General features: G+C 43.2%; 1 protein-coding gene across 1 annotated transcript in view; it reads right to left on the bottom strand.

Annotated features, from left to right (window-relative positions):
- Window positions 1-17489, bottom strand: part of LOC125101853 (uncharacterized) — a 73738-nt gene extending 56249 nt beyond the window's left edge. The window contains exons 1-2 of the mRNA XM_047732405.1: window positions 17419-17489; window positions 11039-11504 (exon numbers count right to left, since the gene is read on the bottom strand). Coding sequence (XP_047588361.1) covers window positions 11039-11504; window positions 17419-17489 — 537 coding nt within the window. The remainder of the gene's footprint in view (window positions 1-11038; window positions 11505-17418) is intronic.
- Window positions 17490-17893: the final 404 nt, after the last annotated feature.

Genomic DNA, 17893 nt, shown 5'->3' with positions numbered 1-17893 from the left:
AATTTTAGGATTGTTTTTTCTAGTTTGCTAAAAAATGCTGTTAAACAACAGCATTGCACTAGAAAAACAAACCTAAAATTTGTATGGAACCACAAAAGACCATGAATCGCCAAAGCAATCTTGAAAAAGAAAAACAAAGCTGGAAGCATCACAATTCTGAACTTCAAGTTACATTACAAAGCTGTAGTAATCAAAATAGTATGTTACTGGCACCAAAACAGACACATATATCAATGAAACAGAACAGAAAACCCAGAAATAAGCCCACAATTATATGGTCAATTAATCTTCAACAAAGCAGGAAAGAAGAGCAAAAGGGAAAGGGACAATCTCTACAGCAAATAGTATTAGGGAAACTGGACAGCAGCAAGCAAAAGAGAGAAACAACCATTTCCTCTCACCATACACAAAAATAAATTCAAAATGGATTAAAGACCTAAATGTCAGACCTGAAACCATAAAAATCCTAGAACAGAATATAGGCAGTAACCTCTTTGATATCAGTCATAGCAACTTCTTACTAGACATGTCTCCTGAGGCAAGGGAAACAAAGGCAAAAATAAACTATTGGAACTACATCAAAATAAAAAGCTTCCGTGCAGCAAAGGAAACAATCAACAAAACAAAAAGGCAACCTACCGAATGGGAGAAGATATTTCCAAATGACATATCCACTAAGGGTTATTATGCAAAATATGTGAAGAATTTATCAAACTCAACATCCAGAAAACATATAATCTGATTAAAAATGGACAGAAGACATGAACAGACATTTCTCCAAAGAAGACATACAGATGGCCGACACACGGAAAGATGCTCAACATCACTCGGCATCAGGAAAATGCAACCCAAAACTACAATGAGGTATCACTTCACACCTGTCAGAATGGCTAAAATCAACACAAGAAACAACAGGTACTGGTGAGCATGTGAGGAAAAAGGAACCCCTGTGCACAGCTGGTGGGACTGCAAACTGGTGCAATCACTGTGGAAAACAGTATGGAGGTTCCTCAAAAAATAGAACTACCTCACAATCCAGCAACTGTACTATTAGGTATTCACCCAAAGAATACAAAAACACTAAATTAAAGGGATACATGTACCCCTAAGATTACAGCAGTATTGTTTACAATAGCCAAGATAAGGAAGCAGCCTAAGTGCCAATCGATTGATGAATGGATAAAGAAGATGTGGTATATAAATATAATGGAATATTATTGGCCATAAAAAAGAATGAAATCTTGCCATTTGCAACAACATAGATGGAGCTAAAGAATATAATACTAAAGGAAGTCAGTCAGTCAGAGAAAGACAAATACCATATGATTTCACTCATATGTCAATTTAAAAAACAAAACAAACAAGCAAAGGAAAAAGGAGAAACAAACTAAGAAACAGGCTTTAACTAACAAAGAGAACAAACTGATGGTTACCAGAGGGGAGGTGAGTGGGGGGAATGGGTGAAACAGGTGACTGGGATGAAGGAGGGCACCTCCTTCTGGGTACTCATGATGAATACCCAGTGATGCAGAGAATTGTCGAATCACTACAATGTACACTTGAAACTAATATAACACTGCATGTTAACTAACTGGAATTAAAATAAAAACTTAAAATCAAAAAACATATTGGAGAAAATCTTAATGACCTTGTATTAGGCAAATAGTTCTCAGATACAACACCAAAAGAATACATTTTTTAAAAATTGATAAATCACACTTTATTAAAATTAAAATCTTCTGCTCTGCAATAATAAACATGGTTGAGAGAATGAAAAGACGAGTCATAGACAGTCAGAAAATATTTGCCAAACAGGTACCCGATAGAGGACTCATGTTCAGAATATAAAAGAATTATATATATCTCAAATCCCAACCATAAGGAAACAATCCTTTAAAACCCAGGCAAGAGATTTAAACAGATACCTCACCAAAGATACAGAGATAGCAAACAGGCCAAATAACAAAGATGCTCAACATCATTATCATGTGTCATTAAGGAAATCCAAATTAAAGCCCCAAGGATAAAGCTATATGTATTAGAATATCTAAAATGTTTTAAATCTGTCAAATACTAAGTGCTGACAAGGATGTGGAAACTATACCCTTACACGTTGCTAATGGGAATGCATAAAGAGACAGCCACTTGGGGGCGCCTGGGTGGCTCAGTGGGTTAAGCCGCTGCCTTTGGCTCAGGTCATGATCTCAGGGTCCTGGGATCGAGTCCCGCATCGGGCTCTCTGCTCAGCAGGAAGCCTGCTTCCCTCTCTCTCTCTCTCTGCCTGCCTCTCCGTCTACTTGTGATCTCTCTCTGTCAAATAAGTGAATAAAATCTTAAAAAAAAAAAAAAAAAAAAAGAGACAGCCACTTGGAATAAACTTAATCAGTTTGACATGTTATTGTAATACACTTACTTTACTATCAGTAATCCCACTCCTAGGTATTCACCCCAGGGAAAAGAAAATCTATGTTCACGTAAAAACCTGTATGCTAATATGAGTGAATTATTCATTATCACCCCAAACTGGAAACACCCCAAACTGGAAACACCCCAAATGTCCTTTAGTTGTGAATAAATACCTTGTGGTACTTCCACACAATGAAGTAAAACTCAGCAAAAAGGGGCCAACTTAGTGAGCACCCAACAAAATGGATGAATCTCAAACACGGTGTGCTAAGTAGAAGAAGGCAGACTAAAAAGGCTGTAGACCATAGCAATCCAATTATATGGCATTCCAGAAAAGGCAGAACCAAAGGGACAGAAACTGGGTCAGTGGCCCCTCTTCCAGGAGGATAAGGGCTAACTACAAAAGCATAGGAGGCAATCTTCTGGGAAACCAAACCTGCATCTCCATTGTGATGTTGCTTATGAGACTATATATGCTGTCAGAACTCAGAACAGTATTCTAAAACGGGTGGATTTTATTGCATGTAAATTATACCACAAGTTTTTAAAAATGAGAAAGAAAGGGGCGCCTGGATAGCTCAGTCAGTTAAGCATCTGCCTTCAGCTTAGGTCATGATCCCAGGATCCTGGGATCCAGTACCATATCGGGCTCCCTGCTCAGCATGGAGTCTGCTTCTCCCTCTCCCTCAGAGCTCTCTCTCTCTCTCTCTTTCAAATAAATAAAATCTTGAGGAAAAAAATGTCTCTAAAAAGATTCCATCATGAGGCAGCACTGAAAAGTTACTGCGTATCTAAAACAACACCTGCTTCTTGTCAAGCAAGGGAATCAAACAGCAGCAAGGACTGCCCAATTTACCAGAATACAGACTTTTTCAAAGCTAAGAAAATTTGGTATTGCTGACTCATGTGCCACCTATGATCAGTTGGGTACTGAACAATAATTTTTTCAAAGCTCCCAGTTGACTTTCGGAAGATATTTGACTTTTAGCAACATGATTTATTTCTAGAAAAACCTGAACTGTAAGTCTGACCTAAAGGAAATGTAGATAAAGCTCTGGTATAATTTAACTTTCCTGAGAATTATTCTGTTAACCCTCAAAAGGCTAAAGATGTCAAAATCATGGTCACATACAAAACTGGCTAAGGACAGCAAAGACAATAGTTATGGGTCTCACTTATGACCATAAATGCAATAAACCTAATAAAATATTAGAAAATCAAAGCCAACAGGGTATTTAAAAAAAAAAAAAAACTATACATATGCGTCATGACCAAGCATTTACCCAAGAACTTATCCCAGGAATTCAAGAAGGAGTGAACATTGGGGGCGCCTGGGTGGCTCAGTGGGTTAAGGCCTCTGCCTTCCGCTCAGGTCATGATCCCAGGGTCCTGGGATGGAGCCCCGCGGGCTCTCTGCTCAGCGGGGAGCCTGCTTCCCCTTCTCTCTCTCTGCCTGCCTCTCTGCCTACTTGTGATATCTGTCTGTCAAATAAATAAATAAAATCTTAAAAAAAAAAAGGAGTGAACATTGAAAACTCATGAACACAGATTATGAAAAACAGCCTTTCACCTTGAAATCGCATGTTAACTGTAATAGACAAAAACAATTCAGAAGGGTCTCTGTATTTTGATTGTGATAATGATGAGGAAAATGGCATACAATTTTATGGATAAAGGCATGCTGTCATTTAGAAAATGTTCTAAAATTTTGTATATTAAAAGAAGTGCTTTATTCCTGAGAAACTATACAGTGATACGAATCTTATAGCCCAAGGTGACTTGGAATCAAGAAAATAGCAGTGTTATCTCCTTTCACCACACAACAATTACGTTTTCCTCATTAGCTAGCCTGAGTTGGTTTCGTTAATTTTAACAATCCTTCGTAATATACAAATCACAGAAATAATTGCATAATGAAAAAGCCACCAAAATTGATTCCCAAATCTGGTTGACACCTGGGGAGCTCTGGCAAAACAGAGATTCCCTGACCCCACCCAGGTAATCTGGACTGGCGACTGGGGAGGCATGCATTATTTTGCAAACAAGGCTCCCAAAGGGACTTTGTTATCAGCTAGTTCTGGAATCCGCAGCCTGAGAAAATAGAGGCGTGAGACACATCCTTCCTTTGAAGTTTTTTCAGTGTAGTTGTAGATCTAAAATTTTGCCATAAAAAAAAAAATGAAACAAAAGATAAAAACATTCCATAATAATAAATGATTTGTCACTACCGAAAGAGTTTTGCAGGGACTAATGGCTACAGAAGTCTGAATAAGGCTAAGAATTTGAAGCTGAAGAGGTTAGAGGCAGACTCCGTGTTGGGGCAGCGCCTGACAGGTATTGGGAACTTAATGAATTCCCTGAACAAATATTTAAGGATAGAAGGGCTTGTTAGTGAAAGAGGCGAGTGAAGAATGTTCCAGGAGAGGATATACTCATAGCCAAATAAAGAGAGGGAAGTGTGTACTTTGGGTTCAAGGACAATGAGTGAACCAATCTCTCTGGTTTGGAGGTCAGATTACGGAGGCTCTAGAGCTTCAGGTTAAGATTGGCCTGTGAGAAGCAGGGAGCCACTGAAGGTTTCTGAAGGTGGTGTGAGGCAGTCAGCCTGGGCTTTAAGATTAACAAAGCTGGGGTGGCTGGGTGGCTCAATCGGTTAAGCCTCTGGTCATGATCTTGGGGTCCTGGGATCGAGCTCCCCAGCTCGTTCTTGTGCTCTCTCTCTCTCTCTCTCAAATAAATAAATAAAATCTTTAAAAGAAAAAACGGTTAACAAAGCTATGCCACAGAGAGGCTATGGTTAATACTCCAAGGTCTGGTTAGAACCAAGGGATTTTCTGTGGGGGATAACCAGAGGTCTCCAGGAGGAGGGGCTGAGGGGCTATGGTCATCTACGACCAGCAGGAGCCCTAGATGGTTGCCCAGTCACAACCAAAGGCCTAAGAACTCCCTAAAACAGTACTGGTTGAAAGGCCATGGAGTAAAGTCAAGAACAAGTGCATTCACTGCATCACGCCCACCAGGGGCCCCACTGTGAAGACAAGTTTTTGGGAGCAGACCCGGGCAAGTCACAGGGTAAGGGCTGTGTTCCCCCAGGCACTCTGAAACAACCTGCTGCCTCCTCATTTACACATTCATTTCCACAAGCTCAGCAACCAGTGGCGAAGCAAAGGGTCAGTCCACTGACACTAATATGAAAGCATGGAATGGGAACTTAACGTGGAAAAAGGGGAAGGGTAGGAAGAAGTCCACCGTGGGCACGTTCTAAGGCTAGGCTTAGCACTCAGCTAGAAAAATGCATAAAGTTCAGGAGAGAAATTAGAATGGTTATAACCCCTGCAAAGATGGTGGATGAGTAGAAAGTGCCTTCTTAAAGAGTGGCAGGTGGGAAATCCCTTAGAATCTTTTGTGCAGCATTTCAATTCACCCCACTAGCAAGTCCTAGACTAAAGAAGGCAGCCTTCCAGACTCTGGAGAACCAGGTGCAGATGATGGAACCAAACTGAGTCTGACCTCTGGCCTAGGTCAGGCCCTCGCACCCCATTACCCCCTCCCATCAGAGTGGGGTGATTGAAACTCTGGCTGCTTCCAGTTCTGCCACCCAACGGCTTGGCCTCTGAGACCAGGGTTCCCCCCTCAGTGGGATGCAGGTGTCAGCTGGACTGGTCTCCTCCAGCCCTAAAGCCTGCCATTCCAGAACTGGGAAATAAGCTACCATAAATGAAGCACCAGAAAAGGACATAAAGCTCTGGGAACCCAAAAGTCTTCCATGGGTCTGGGCTTTCACGTTGGCTGTAGATTTGCTTCTCATTATTTGTGATCCAGTATAAAATTAAAACAAATTTTTTCAAGAATATTCTGGGCAGCAGAGGGAAAAACAAGCCTGGAATGAAAACCATCCCCCCAATAAATCTCAGAACAAGCAGGCCTGCATGGTTGAGAGCTCACCACAGGGTCAAAGGTATCGTTCCAGGTTCCAACAGAAGAGGAGCTGGAGCTTTTGGACACTCGAGCCAAGTGTTCCCACCCTCCTCTCTGCCGCTTAGTACCCAGCCTCCCTTCAGGGTCCTGCTCACGCCCATCCTCCGTCCCCCTCATCTTTGAGGCCTTCCCTGACCATCCTGGCCCTGAAAGTTCAGCTACCCTTAAATTCCCTTCAGTCTGTACCTGGAACTTGTCTCTGTTTTCTTCTTCATAAATGTTAGCTTTCCCCCCACGTGAACCCAAAGTCTCTTGGACATACCACCTTTGTTTCATAAACCTCCACAGGGCCAGAGGGAGGACAGGTCTGTAATTAATGTTTGTTGGCTGAGGTACAGGTCATTCCAGAGACAGAGGGAACACTACTCAGTATGTATGGTAATAGTTATTTCTTCTTCTGTGCCTCTTATGTTCATATATTCATTTAATTTTCATAACCACCCCCGTCATCAGATGAGGAAACCAAAGTCACTCACAGAGGTTAAGTACCATGCCCAAGAACCAGAGCTAGTGAGTGAATGGCTCTGAACCTAAGTTTGACACCAAAGATCACACAATACCCTCATGCTGCTTCCTCCTACCAGAAATCTGAAGGAGAGCTACTCTGAATAGAAATCTCAGTCTCCAGGGGCGCTCCGTGGGTTTAAGCCTCTGCCTTCCGCTCAGGTCATGATCCCAGGGTCCTGGGATCAAGCCCCACATCGAGCCCGACATCGGCTTCTCTGCTTGGCAGGGAGCCTGCTTCCCCCTCTCTCTCTCTGCCTGCCTCTCTGCCTACTTGTGATCTCTGGCTGTCAAATAAATAAATAAATAAATAAATAAATAAATAAATCTTTAAAAAAAGAAAGAAAGAAAAGAAATCTCAGTCTCCGGAAACAAACGGCAAAAATTACAAAAAGCATCCTCAACTATGAAAACCCATAACTGCAGATGATTGGTTCCCCAAAGATTATGAGCAATAACTCAGAAGATCCTAGATTAACAAATTAGCATCAGATCTGTTGCCCCAGAGTAGAGGCAGGGGTAAAGAGGCAGATCTAAAAAGAAAGGGAAATCTCTCCTCATTCCTTTTGTCTCCAGAGGGCTCTCTCTAAGGACGCAAGAGTAGACGAGAGGGGAGGAAGGGGATGGGAGTACCAACACTGGGGGGATGGGGACAATGGTGTGAAAAACCGAGAAGCTGGATCTATACAAAAATCCCCACAGCTCCCTAGTGGGGTACCCACTAAGCCTTCACCCTCAGACATCAAAGGACAGTGAGAAGGACAATAAAAATACGGTGGTGTGAGCATCTGGAAATCCAGCCTTATCCCCATGAGCTGCAAAGAGGGAGTAAGGCTCACGGCCCTCTTGCTGCCCCAGCCCCACTGGGCTGGCTGCCACTGTCCATTTCACACGAGCCATAACCCTGGCACACCACGTACATACACAGCAGGAAGGACGCACCTGCTGGTACGTAGTGACAAATGCCAAAGTCTGCCCACCTTGAGACTGGGAGAATTGCATTTGCTCAATATTCTGGCTTAAAATGAATAGAAAAATAGGAAGTCAAAGCTCAATTAAAAAAAAAAAATAGGAAGCCAGAGCTCATCTGCAGAATGGCACAAGTGGGAGAGGTGAGTGGCTGGCCCGGCAGACCCCAGCCCAGTACATTCACCCTCTTGTGCCTGTGGGGCACAGAATAGGGAGTGTAGGGAAAGGGGCAGAAGTCATATGGCAGGTAAACCATCCAGCGACATGGGCAATCTCCTCATTCTGGATTAGTGCTATTAGTGCTGGATGGTTCCTCGATTCCAAGCCCATGTGCCACCCAAGTGTCCTCTTGTACATTTCTCATGCCAATGGTCCTCTCTAAGGTTCTCTGGGTGCACCCTCTGCCAGTCAGAGGAAAATGACACAGCAGTCAATAGGCAAAGACAATGTCTTCCAGGGGTCGGGGAGAAGTTACTTTCTAAGGCTTATTCTCTAAACTGTACTACATTTACAGAAAGGGTAGGCAGGTAACTTTTAGGAATGAACAACTTTCCAACCTGCATGTGTTGGTTTGACCTGGGGTAAGGGCAGCTAGGCTTCCAAGTAGGCTTGGTGTATATTTCCAGAATACCAAGAAGTGTTGTTTCCAGAAAGATCCTAAATAAAACTCCACATGTTCATGAGTACTCTGGACCCCTACCTGCATTCTGAGCCTCTTAAAAGGCAAAGAGCCAAAAAACCAACTAGTTTTACTACAGACTCATATTTTGGGGGGAAACAGCAAGGGGTCATTCTTGTAGACCCTGAGTACACGAAGACTCCAGAGTGTTCACTTTCTAGTCCTCTGAGGCTGGTAAAGACCCCTGGGGAAGGATCTAGATTCCTCCCTTATCTCCGGCACTGCAAGAGCCCCTCTCTTCTCAGCACTGCCATCAGCTTCATTTTCTGACAAGTCTTCCCAGCAGACTCCCGTACAACTGCCAGCTTGGGGTCCCTGCCTTGCAGTGAATGGACCTGTGTGTCTGCTAAGCTCCAGGCAGGAGGTGCACCCACCTGACCCTGACCTTACCAGTTAGACCAGGAACTTCCCAAGGGTCTAGCCTGCTTGGCACATACTCCCTGAGATCTGGCCCCTGGAAAAATCATCTCTTGCTGCGGGCATCTGCAAACCTCACACGAAGAAAAACTACCACAAGGCCCCAGCCAGCCCCCTCCTCAGTTAGCCAGGGTTTTTTGTTTGTTTGGTTTTGTTGTTGTTTTTTTTTTAAGATTTTATTTATTTATTTGACAGACAAGAGATCACAAGTAAGCAGAGAGGCAGGCAGAGAGAGAGGGGGAAGCAGGCTCCCTGCAGAGCAGAGAGCCCAATGCGGGGCTCGATCCCAGGACCCTGGGATCATGACCTGAGCGGAAGGCAGAGACTTGAACCCACTGAGCCACCCAGGCACACCTCAGTTAGCCATTTTTGTGCGCACACGCGCACACACACACACACACAAACCAAACCAAACAGACCCACCAAAAAAAAAAAAAAAAAACAAATGATAAAGGATGGACCAGCACAAACCCTCCACCACCACGGAGTGGCTCTCCAGGCTCATGCCTCGTGGTGTGTGAGGACCAGCATTGTTTTGTATCATCAATAAATGAAGGAAAAGACATGTACACCCTAGTGAAAAGGTTCTTGGGCAAGTCCCCCCGAGTCTTCACTACCCAATCCAGCATCCAGTGTCCAGTCACTCCCCACCTAGAACCAACTCCCCAGGCCCCCAGCTGCTCGGCTTCAAGGCCCTTGGCCCACTGAGGGTGGGAGACAAAGAGGGAACCTCACTCTGCACACCAGGAAGGGAACATTCCATGCTGGTCTAGGGCACTGTAGCATCACCCACCATAGTCCCTGCAGTGTGAGGAAGAGACAAAGACAGGCTGGCAGAAGAGAGAAGGGAAGAAGGTCAAGAATGTAAGGGAAAAGAAAAGAGAGGTAAAGAAAAGGATAAAAACAAAATATTTTATTTTACTAGAACTCAAAATGCCCTTTAGGAACCCAATAAGTTTACCAGAAGCACCTACAGTTCCCCCAGACTATGGCATTGTGGATACCTGATGCTTTGAACTGTCAGGGGTTCCCCAGAGGGTCCTCTCAAGCCCCCCATTTGGAGACAACTTATTGACAAGTTATTTACTTTGACATAAAGGATTCCACTAAGTCAGGGAAGAACACATAGCCCCACTTAGAAGTTGGATTAAGCTCTAGGGCAGGCACCTAAAAGCTGGTGGAGGGGACATACCCCTCACCCCATCTCACCCCACCTCACCCCAGCTCCAGGAATTGCAAGTGGCTACTTTTACCCTCTCTAGGCCCCAAAGACCTGGGTCTTTTTCCTTCAGGTTATGAAATATAGGGTGCTTCCCCTAACCAAAAATGTCCTGGAAAACCTCTCCCCATCAGTCAACTTCCCCTCTGCAGTACCACCGCTAAACATTCAGTCCTTTGGGGTCTCTAAGAGTGTTAGCAGCCACGAGTTCCAAAGAAGTGTTCTGCCTCAACCCCTGACAGCTAACTCGTTAACCAAAATTCTCTAACCACAGTAATCTGTGAACAAGGGTCCCTCAGCCACCGAACCCCAGTAGAAGCTAAGGAGGCAGAGGGAGGGGCGGGGCTTGAGTAAGGGGCTGTAAGTGAGAGCAAGACTGCAAAGCCCGACGCCCTGGTTTTGCCTGGGACCCCACGGCCGCCTCCACTGCCTTACTCTCCCAGACTCACTTTTGGATTGGGAGGACCTTCACGTGGCACCCTGAATCCTCCTGCAAAGAGCTAGGAAACTGGGAGATGAGCCCACCTTTCTTCCTTGAGGGCTTCCGCTATAAGCACCCCTCAAATCGAACGCACCCCCTTTCGAATAACGCCTATCGAAACAACTGCATCACCATTTCCCAGCACCTCACCTCCCCAAAATAAAACTCCTGGCTGTCTGGAGTCGCTGGGGTCTTTCCCTTACACCGCACGCCAACCCTCCCCCCACCCCCGAAAAAAATCCTTCTTGCCGCACGTAGGAGCCCCTCTCCAACTGGGGAGCCCGGGGCAGGCTTCCGAGCAAGGGTTCCTACCTCCGACCCCCACCCTCGGAAAGTGACTCCCAGGGGCCGCGCCGGGACAAAAGCGCGGGGCGGGCTCACTCACCCGCGCAGCGAAGGCGGCCGGGTAGCCAAGGCACCGCGCTCGGCCGGGGAGCCCCTGCTGCAGGCGCGCAGCGCGGGCCCCAGGCTCGCTCGGCCACGGGCGGCAGAGCCGGCGGTGCGGGGAGCCGGTGAGGCGCGTCCCGGGCGGGCCGGAGGGGACAAGGGTGAGCGGCCGGCGACAGAGCAAGTGCGACAGCGAGGAGCGAAAGCGCAGAGTGTGCCGACACTGAGAGCGCGGCACTTGGGGTCGGACTCGGACGGCCGGCTGAGGCTCACACGCGCTGATTTGCATGTCGTTTGCATAGCGCTCCGGGAATGGACCTGAGGTCCTTCCCGCCACGCCCACCGTCGCTGCTCCTCGGAGCCGGGAGTCCAGAACGCGGAGCCAACCCAGCTCCAGACGCCGCGCCGCCCCAGCTCTCTGGGCTGAGGTCAACGCGTTGTCTCGATTTGTTTTGTATTTTCGCCTGTAAGACCACCAGGTACAGGACAAAAAAGGACTGCTCACTGGAAAAACGCAGCGTAGACTTCAAAATTAATTCCCTTTCTCTCTGATGTTGCAATCAAGAACAATGAATAGAGTAGATCCCTCAAAAGAATACAGTTTTGTTTTTTGGATAAAGTATCGTGAAAAACTTAACTCGCTCACTTTTAAAATTGAACAAGTTATGTGCAGTTTTGTTCAATAGTTGAAGAAATACAAAATTGTAGGGGAGCCTAGGTGGCTCAGGTGGTTAAGTGTCTACCTTGGGCTCAGATCATGATCCCAGGGTCCTGGGATTGGGCCCAGCATGGGTCTCCCTGCTCAGTGGGGAGCCTACTTCTCCCTCTCCCTCTCCCTCTGCGGCTCCCCCTGCTTGTGCTTGGTCTCTCTCTCTCTCTTTGTGTGTCAAATAAATAGGTAAAATAAATAAAGAGAGAAAGAAAAAGAGAGAGAAAAGAAAAAGGAAAGAAAGAAAGAAAAGAAAGAGAAGGAAGGAAGGAAAGAAAAAAAATACAAAGTTGCATTGGCTAGGATAAAAAAAAAATGCAGATTCTGGAGCTGTGAACCCTACACTTTCTAGCTGCCCAACCACTTTGAGCAAGTGATCTGTTACTTGGTTTTCTTACTTCTAAAATGGGGTTAATGTAAGTGCCTCATAGGAATATGAGACTTCAATACAGATACAGCGGGTAAAGCTCTTAGGAAAGTACCTAACATACAGTTACTGTGAACTTCTTTTTAAAGATTTTACTCATTTATTTATTTGAGAGAAAGAGAAAAAGAGAACATGTGCACAAGCAGGGGGAGGGGCAGAGGGAGAGGGAAAGAAAGAGAAGCTCAAGCAGGCTCCACAACTCAGCAAGAAGCCCAAGTTGGGGCTCTATTCCAAGACCCTGAGATAGTGACCTGAGCTGAAATCAAGAGCTGAAGCCTAACCATCTGAGCCACCGAGGTGCCCCCAGTTACTATAAACGCTTAAACATGCAAGTATGATCCATGTCTCCTAAACCCAGAGTCAATCAGATCAAAGAGAGGCAAGAGGGAGAGAGAAGGGGGAAGAAGCTAAAGAAGGCAAAGAGAAAGTGCCCTAAGGTTAGAGATAGTCCCTGGAAAGTGCAGACTGGGATTTCCCACCCAACTCCACTGTCAGGCTAACTAGCCCCAGCTCTGAGAAAGCAGTTCTGCATCTTCTTTCTCCCCAGAAGATCCAACTTTGAATGCATTCTTTGAAACATCCTCTTGGGAATGTTCTGGAGAAACATAAAAAGTTCAACTAGCCACTTCTTGAAAAAAGAGAGAGAGAGAGAGAGAAAGAAAATAATTGAAGTGTAAAGGAAGCAAAGTCTGTGTTGTGGTGGCAAAAGCCCCAGGTGGGCAGACCTGGGTGTTAAACCTGCTTCTGGTACTAGCTTTGTGGAGCTTGCAAGAGACCCTTATTGTTTCTGGAACTCAGTTTTTATATCTGTGAAATGAGGTTCCATGGGACTTTTTTTTTTTTCCACCCTGGGCATCTTCTCTGAAACTTTAGCTCCAGGGTTCCTCTGACAGCTTCCCTTTGTTCTGTTTTAGTTTGTAGGATACCTACAAAAAATTTTTTTTAATTCTTTTTTTTTTGGCTCACCTAATACTTAGTTTGCACCTGAAACAAAATCTGTTGTAGAATTTCCTGATCTGTTCACTTGGATTGTGAGGTAAATATCTTTGCAGTCACCACCCAAGTCAACAGAGAGAATTCTCTCAGCTATCCTGGAAGACTCCATTGCCGCAGCCCAATAAGAACCCCCATTCTGGGCGCCTGGGTGGCTCAGTTGGTTAAGTGACTGCCTTTGGCTCAGATCATGATCCAGTCTGCTTCTTTGACCCTCCCTCCTCTCATGCTCTCTCTCTCTCTCAAATAAATAAATAAAATTTAAACCCCCCCATCTCCTTTTTCCCCAAAAGCAACCACTAGCCCAGCTTTTATGGACTCACTTTTGCTAGTTTCTTTACAATATTATCTCCCAAGTGCATCTTGCCGTTTGTTTGTTTTTGCTTTTGTTTTTAGCTAACTGTGCCTTTTAAGTCTTTGTTAAAATTATCATTTGAAGAATTTAGGCCTTTTGGGGCGCCTGGGTGGCTCAGTGGGTTGAGCCGCTGCCTTCGGCTCAGGTCATGATCTCAGGGTCCTGGGATCGAGTCCCGCATCGGGCTCTCTGCTCAGCGGGGAGCCTGCTTCCCTCTCTCTCTGCCTGCCTCTCCGTCTACTTGTGATCTCTCTCTGTCAAATAAATAAATAAAATCTTAAAAAAAAAAAAAAAAGAATTTAGGCCTTTTGACCTGTGGAGTTTCCCAGTCTGGGAATTGCACTTCTATGGGGCAGTTCAGCATATTCCTGTCCTTTGCATTTCCTGGAAATTGGGAGCTGACCCAGAGGCTTCATCAAACAGGTTTCATCCCTTTTACAAGACCATAGGTAGGGGTGTTCTTTGGTCAAGAGGCACATGATATTTGGTTTTGCTCTTTTCTAAGGTTAGCAGCTGTTAAGGCTCAATTCTTACATCCACGAAGTCTGTGAGAGTAACAAAATGATATTTTAATTTTGCCGTTCGGTTTTTAATTAGCTGAATATATTTACAAGGAGATGTTTCCTCTCATCTAGTATTTGGTTACCACGAGATAAATTCATATTGGAAGTGGATACATATTTGCTTCTTTCTTTCTTTAATTTACCCGTTTTCAAGATAATCTGGCAAGATATTCTGTCATCCCCAGAAACTAATCTGTAAATTTCTTTCTTAATATTATTAAAAACTCATGGATTTAAAGATATTTGATAGATATTCAATCTATTGTGATTTTAATCCTTATAAAGCTCAAACTGTCCCATCTTTGTCCGGTAGATAGCTTCCTTGCTACCTGATACTGCAGGATGTCCTAGGCTCAGCAGATACATCTCTTGCCCTAAACATGGAATCATCCATTTCTCCAAGAAGCTCTATATTCTTTTCTTGACATTTTAAGATGATAATATGGGAACTAGGGGTGTTCATTACTACCAGATCGGTAACTGTTTCTAGGCCTCTTCAAAAGATAGAACTAGGATAGAATACTTCATGAGTTCCTACTAATATTTCGAATTCAATTTCAGGACTACAAGGTTTTTACTTAACGTCCTCTGTATTATATTGCCCTTTCTTTCCTTCACATGGAAAATTCTGGTTCTCAAGGATAATGGAATTAGAATATTTACTAATTTGATGTTTACTACTTGCTTTATTTTACATTAAATGTACAATAATTTCAAAGTAATACTACCACCACTGATCATTATTCTTGAAAAGTTAGTTTTTTGCATATAGTATCCATTTTATTATAGTTGTACTCTTTCTAAATTACTAACTGCTATAGCCATTGCATACTGCGTATTTTTCATTTAACTCATTTGATCATAGTTTTATGGGTAAATATACACTTAATATTCACCATTAGTTCCTTATTTCTATCTAGTCATTTTGATGGTGTGAAAGCCTGTCCTCTAGTAGATTCCTTAGGAAAAGAAAGACTTATGGGAACAGTATTCTCTGAGTTTTTGCATATTAATTACAATTTGTCTGTGTCATTTGCAGGTCCATTTTGCTGATAGAAATGCTCGGCTTGCATTTTTTTCCTTGAAAATTTAAATACATTTTGTAACTTATTTATGGCATAAAGCATTGCTGTCAAAAAGTCTGATATAGTCTGCTTGTCTTTCACTTGTAAGTTAGATTCTTTTTGCATAGATACCCAAGGAACTTTATCTTTTTTTTTTAAACCCAGTAATTTTACAAGACTATGTTTGTTGTGACTCTTGTTTGATATTTCCCAGGTAGTAAGTGTGTTCTTTCAAAATGTAGCCTCAAATATATACATTTAATTTCAGAAAAGTTTTCTTTAATTATAGTTTTTAATATTTGTTCTGTTCCCTTGGTTCCCTTGCTTTGGATTGCTTCCCTAGGAACTTCTATTATCTGTATATTGGACCTCTTTGGCCTGTCTTCAATATTTTTCACCTTCCCTCAAGTCCTTTTCATTTCTTTCTTATTTTGAAATTTTCCCTCCTGGGGCGCCTGGGTGGCTTAGTGGGTTAAAGCCTCTGCCTTCGGCTCAGGTCATGATCCTACGGTCCTGGGATCAAGCCCCACATGGAGACCCACATCAGGCTCCCTGCTTGGCAGGGGGCCTTTTTCCCCCTCTCTCTATGCCTGCCCCTCTGCCTACTTGCGATCTCTATCAAATAAATAAATACAATCTTTAAAAAAAAAAAAAAGAACTTTCCCCCCTTTTTACTTTCTCTTTCTTTTAGGGCTTTATTTGTGTTTAGTTGTTCTTTTGTTCTTTATAGTTTAATCTTTATTTCTCAAAAAAATTTTTTTTAATTCTAATTCTTCTTTGAGTGCTGATCCAGTTTTTTAGTTTCTCTAATTCTGGTGTATGTATGTTATTCTTATATCACTTTCTCAGTGTCTTTTAGCTCCTTTAGGACATTAGAGCTTTGATCTGTTTTTGAGCTTTCTTTCTGGCACGTTTTCATTGTGGGGATATTATTCTGTTTCTTACTCCCTTTTTTTTTTTTTTTAAAGATTTTATTTATTTATTTGTCAGAGAGAGAGAGATCACAAGTAGGCAGAGAGGCAGGCAGAGACAGAGGGAGAAGCAGGCTCCCCGCCAAGCAAGGAACCCGATATGGGACTAGATCCCAGGACGCCGGGACCATGACCTGAGCCGAAGGCAGTCGCCTAACCAACTGAGCCACCCAGGCGTCCCTCTTACTCCCTTTTTAAAGCAACTTTTCATTAGAGTTCACCCTGATAATTTTCTGTTGCTCATTTTGACATGAACTTTTTTTCCTGAACTTTTAGAAGGAGGGTTGATCCAGATAGCTTTTCTAACTTCATAGAGCTCCCCATTTTGTTGTTTCTGTGAAGTATTAAAAAAAAAAAATGATGGGGCGCCTGGTGGCTCAGTGACCAACAGTGACCAACTCTTGATTTCAGCTCAGGTCATGATCTCAGAGTCATGGGATGAAGTCCTACATCAGACTCCATGCTGGGTGTGGAGCCTGCTTAAGATTCTCTCTCTCCTTCTCCCTCTGCCCCACCTCATGCGGCACTGGTGCTCTCTCTCTCACTCAAAACAGTAACAACAAAAAACAATGGTGGTTAAATTTCTATGATTTCCTGGCTTGTTTCTCTCACATTTATCTTTTTTCTTCTGTTTCCTCCCTTTTCCTTCCACTTTAATTTTCTCTATTGTATCAATTTTTTCCCACTTTTCTATTGTGGGAAAACATACATAACATAAAATGTACCATTTTAACCATTTTTCAGTGTACAATTTAGTAGTATTTAGTATATTCACAGTGTTGGATAACCCTTGCCACTATTTCTGGACCTTTTTCATCATCCCAGTAGAAACTCTATCCATGTTAAGCAGCAACTCCCCCATACCCCATCACCCTCCAGTCCCTGATAACCTCTATTCTACTTTCTGTTTCTATCAATTTGCATATTCTAGACACTTCATATGGTTGGAATCATACAATATTTGTCGTGTGTGTGTGTTTCATTTAACATAATGATTTCAAGGGCCATCCATGTTAGACCATGCACCAAAACTTCTTTGCTTTTAATAGCTGAATAAGGCTCCATTGTATGTACATACCACATACCACATTTTACCTATTCATTCGTTCATATTGATAGACACTCGGGTTGATTCTACCTTTTGGCTATTGTGAACAATGTCATTATGAATATTGGCATACAGTTATCTGTTTGAGTCCCTTTTTCAACTCTGTTGGGTTTATATCTAGCAATGGAATTGCTGGGTCATATGATAAAATCTATTATTACCATACGGTAAACTTTTAGAGGAAATACCAGACTGTTTCCATAATGTTTACACCATTTACATTCTCACTAGCAATGCACAAAGGTTTCAACTTCTCCATATCTTTGCCAATATTTTTAAGATTTCTTTTTTGACCCTTGTGTTATATAGAAGTATGTTGTTTAATCTCCAAGTATTTTAGGATTTTCCAGTTATTTTTCTGTTATTGGTTTCTAGTTTAATTCCACCATGGTGTGAGATCAGATGTGTGATTTCTATTCTTTTAAATTTGTTAAGATATGGTTTATGGTCTAGAATATTTTCTTTTGGTGAATGTTCCACGTGAGCTTGAGAAGGATGTGTATTTCTCTGTTGTTAAAGTAGTCTATAGATGTCAAATTTGATTGATGGTGTTGTTGAATTCAGCTGTGCTCTCACTGATTTTCTGCCTGCCGATTTGCCCATTTCTGATAGAAGGGTAATGAAGGCTCCTACTGTAGTAGTGGATTCATCTATTTCTCTTTG

Source organism: Lutra lutra, chromosome 1, assembly GCF_902655055.1.
Source record: "Lutra lutra chromosome 1, mLutLut1.2, whole genome shotgun sequence".
NCBI lineage: Eukaryota > Metazoa > Chordata > Mammalia > Carnivora > Mustelidae > Lutra > Lutra lutra.
Note: the sequence above shows the minus strand (reverse complement) of the source record. Positions and strands in the feature narration are given on the sequence as shown.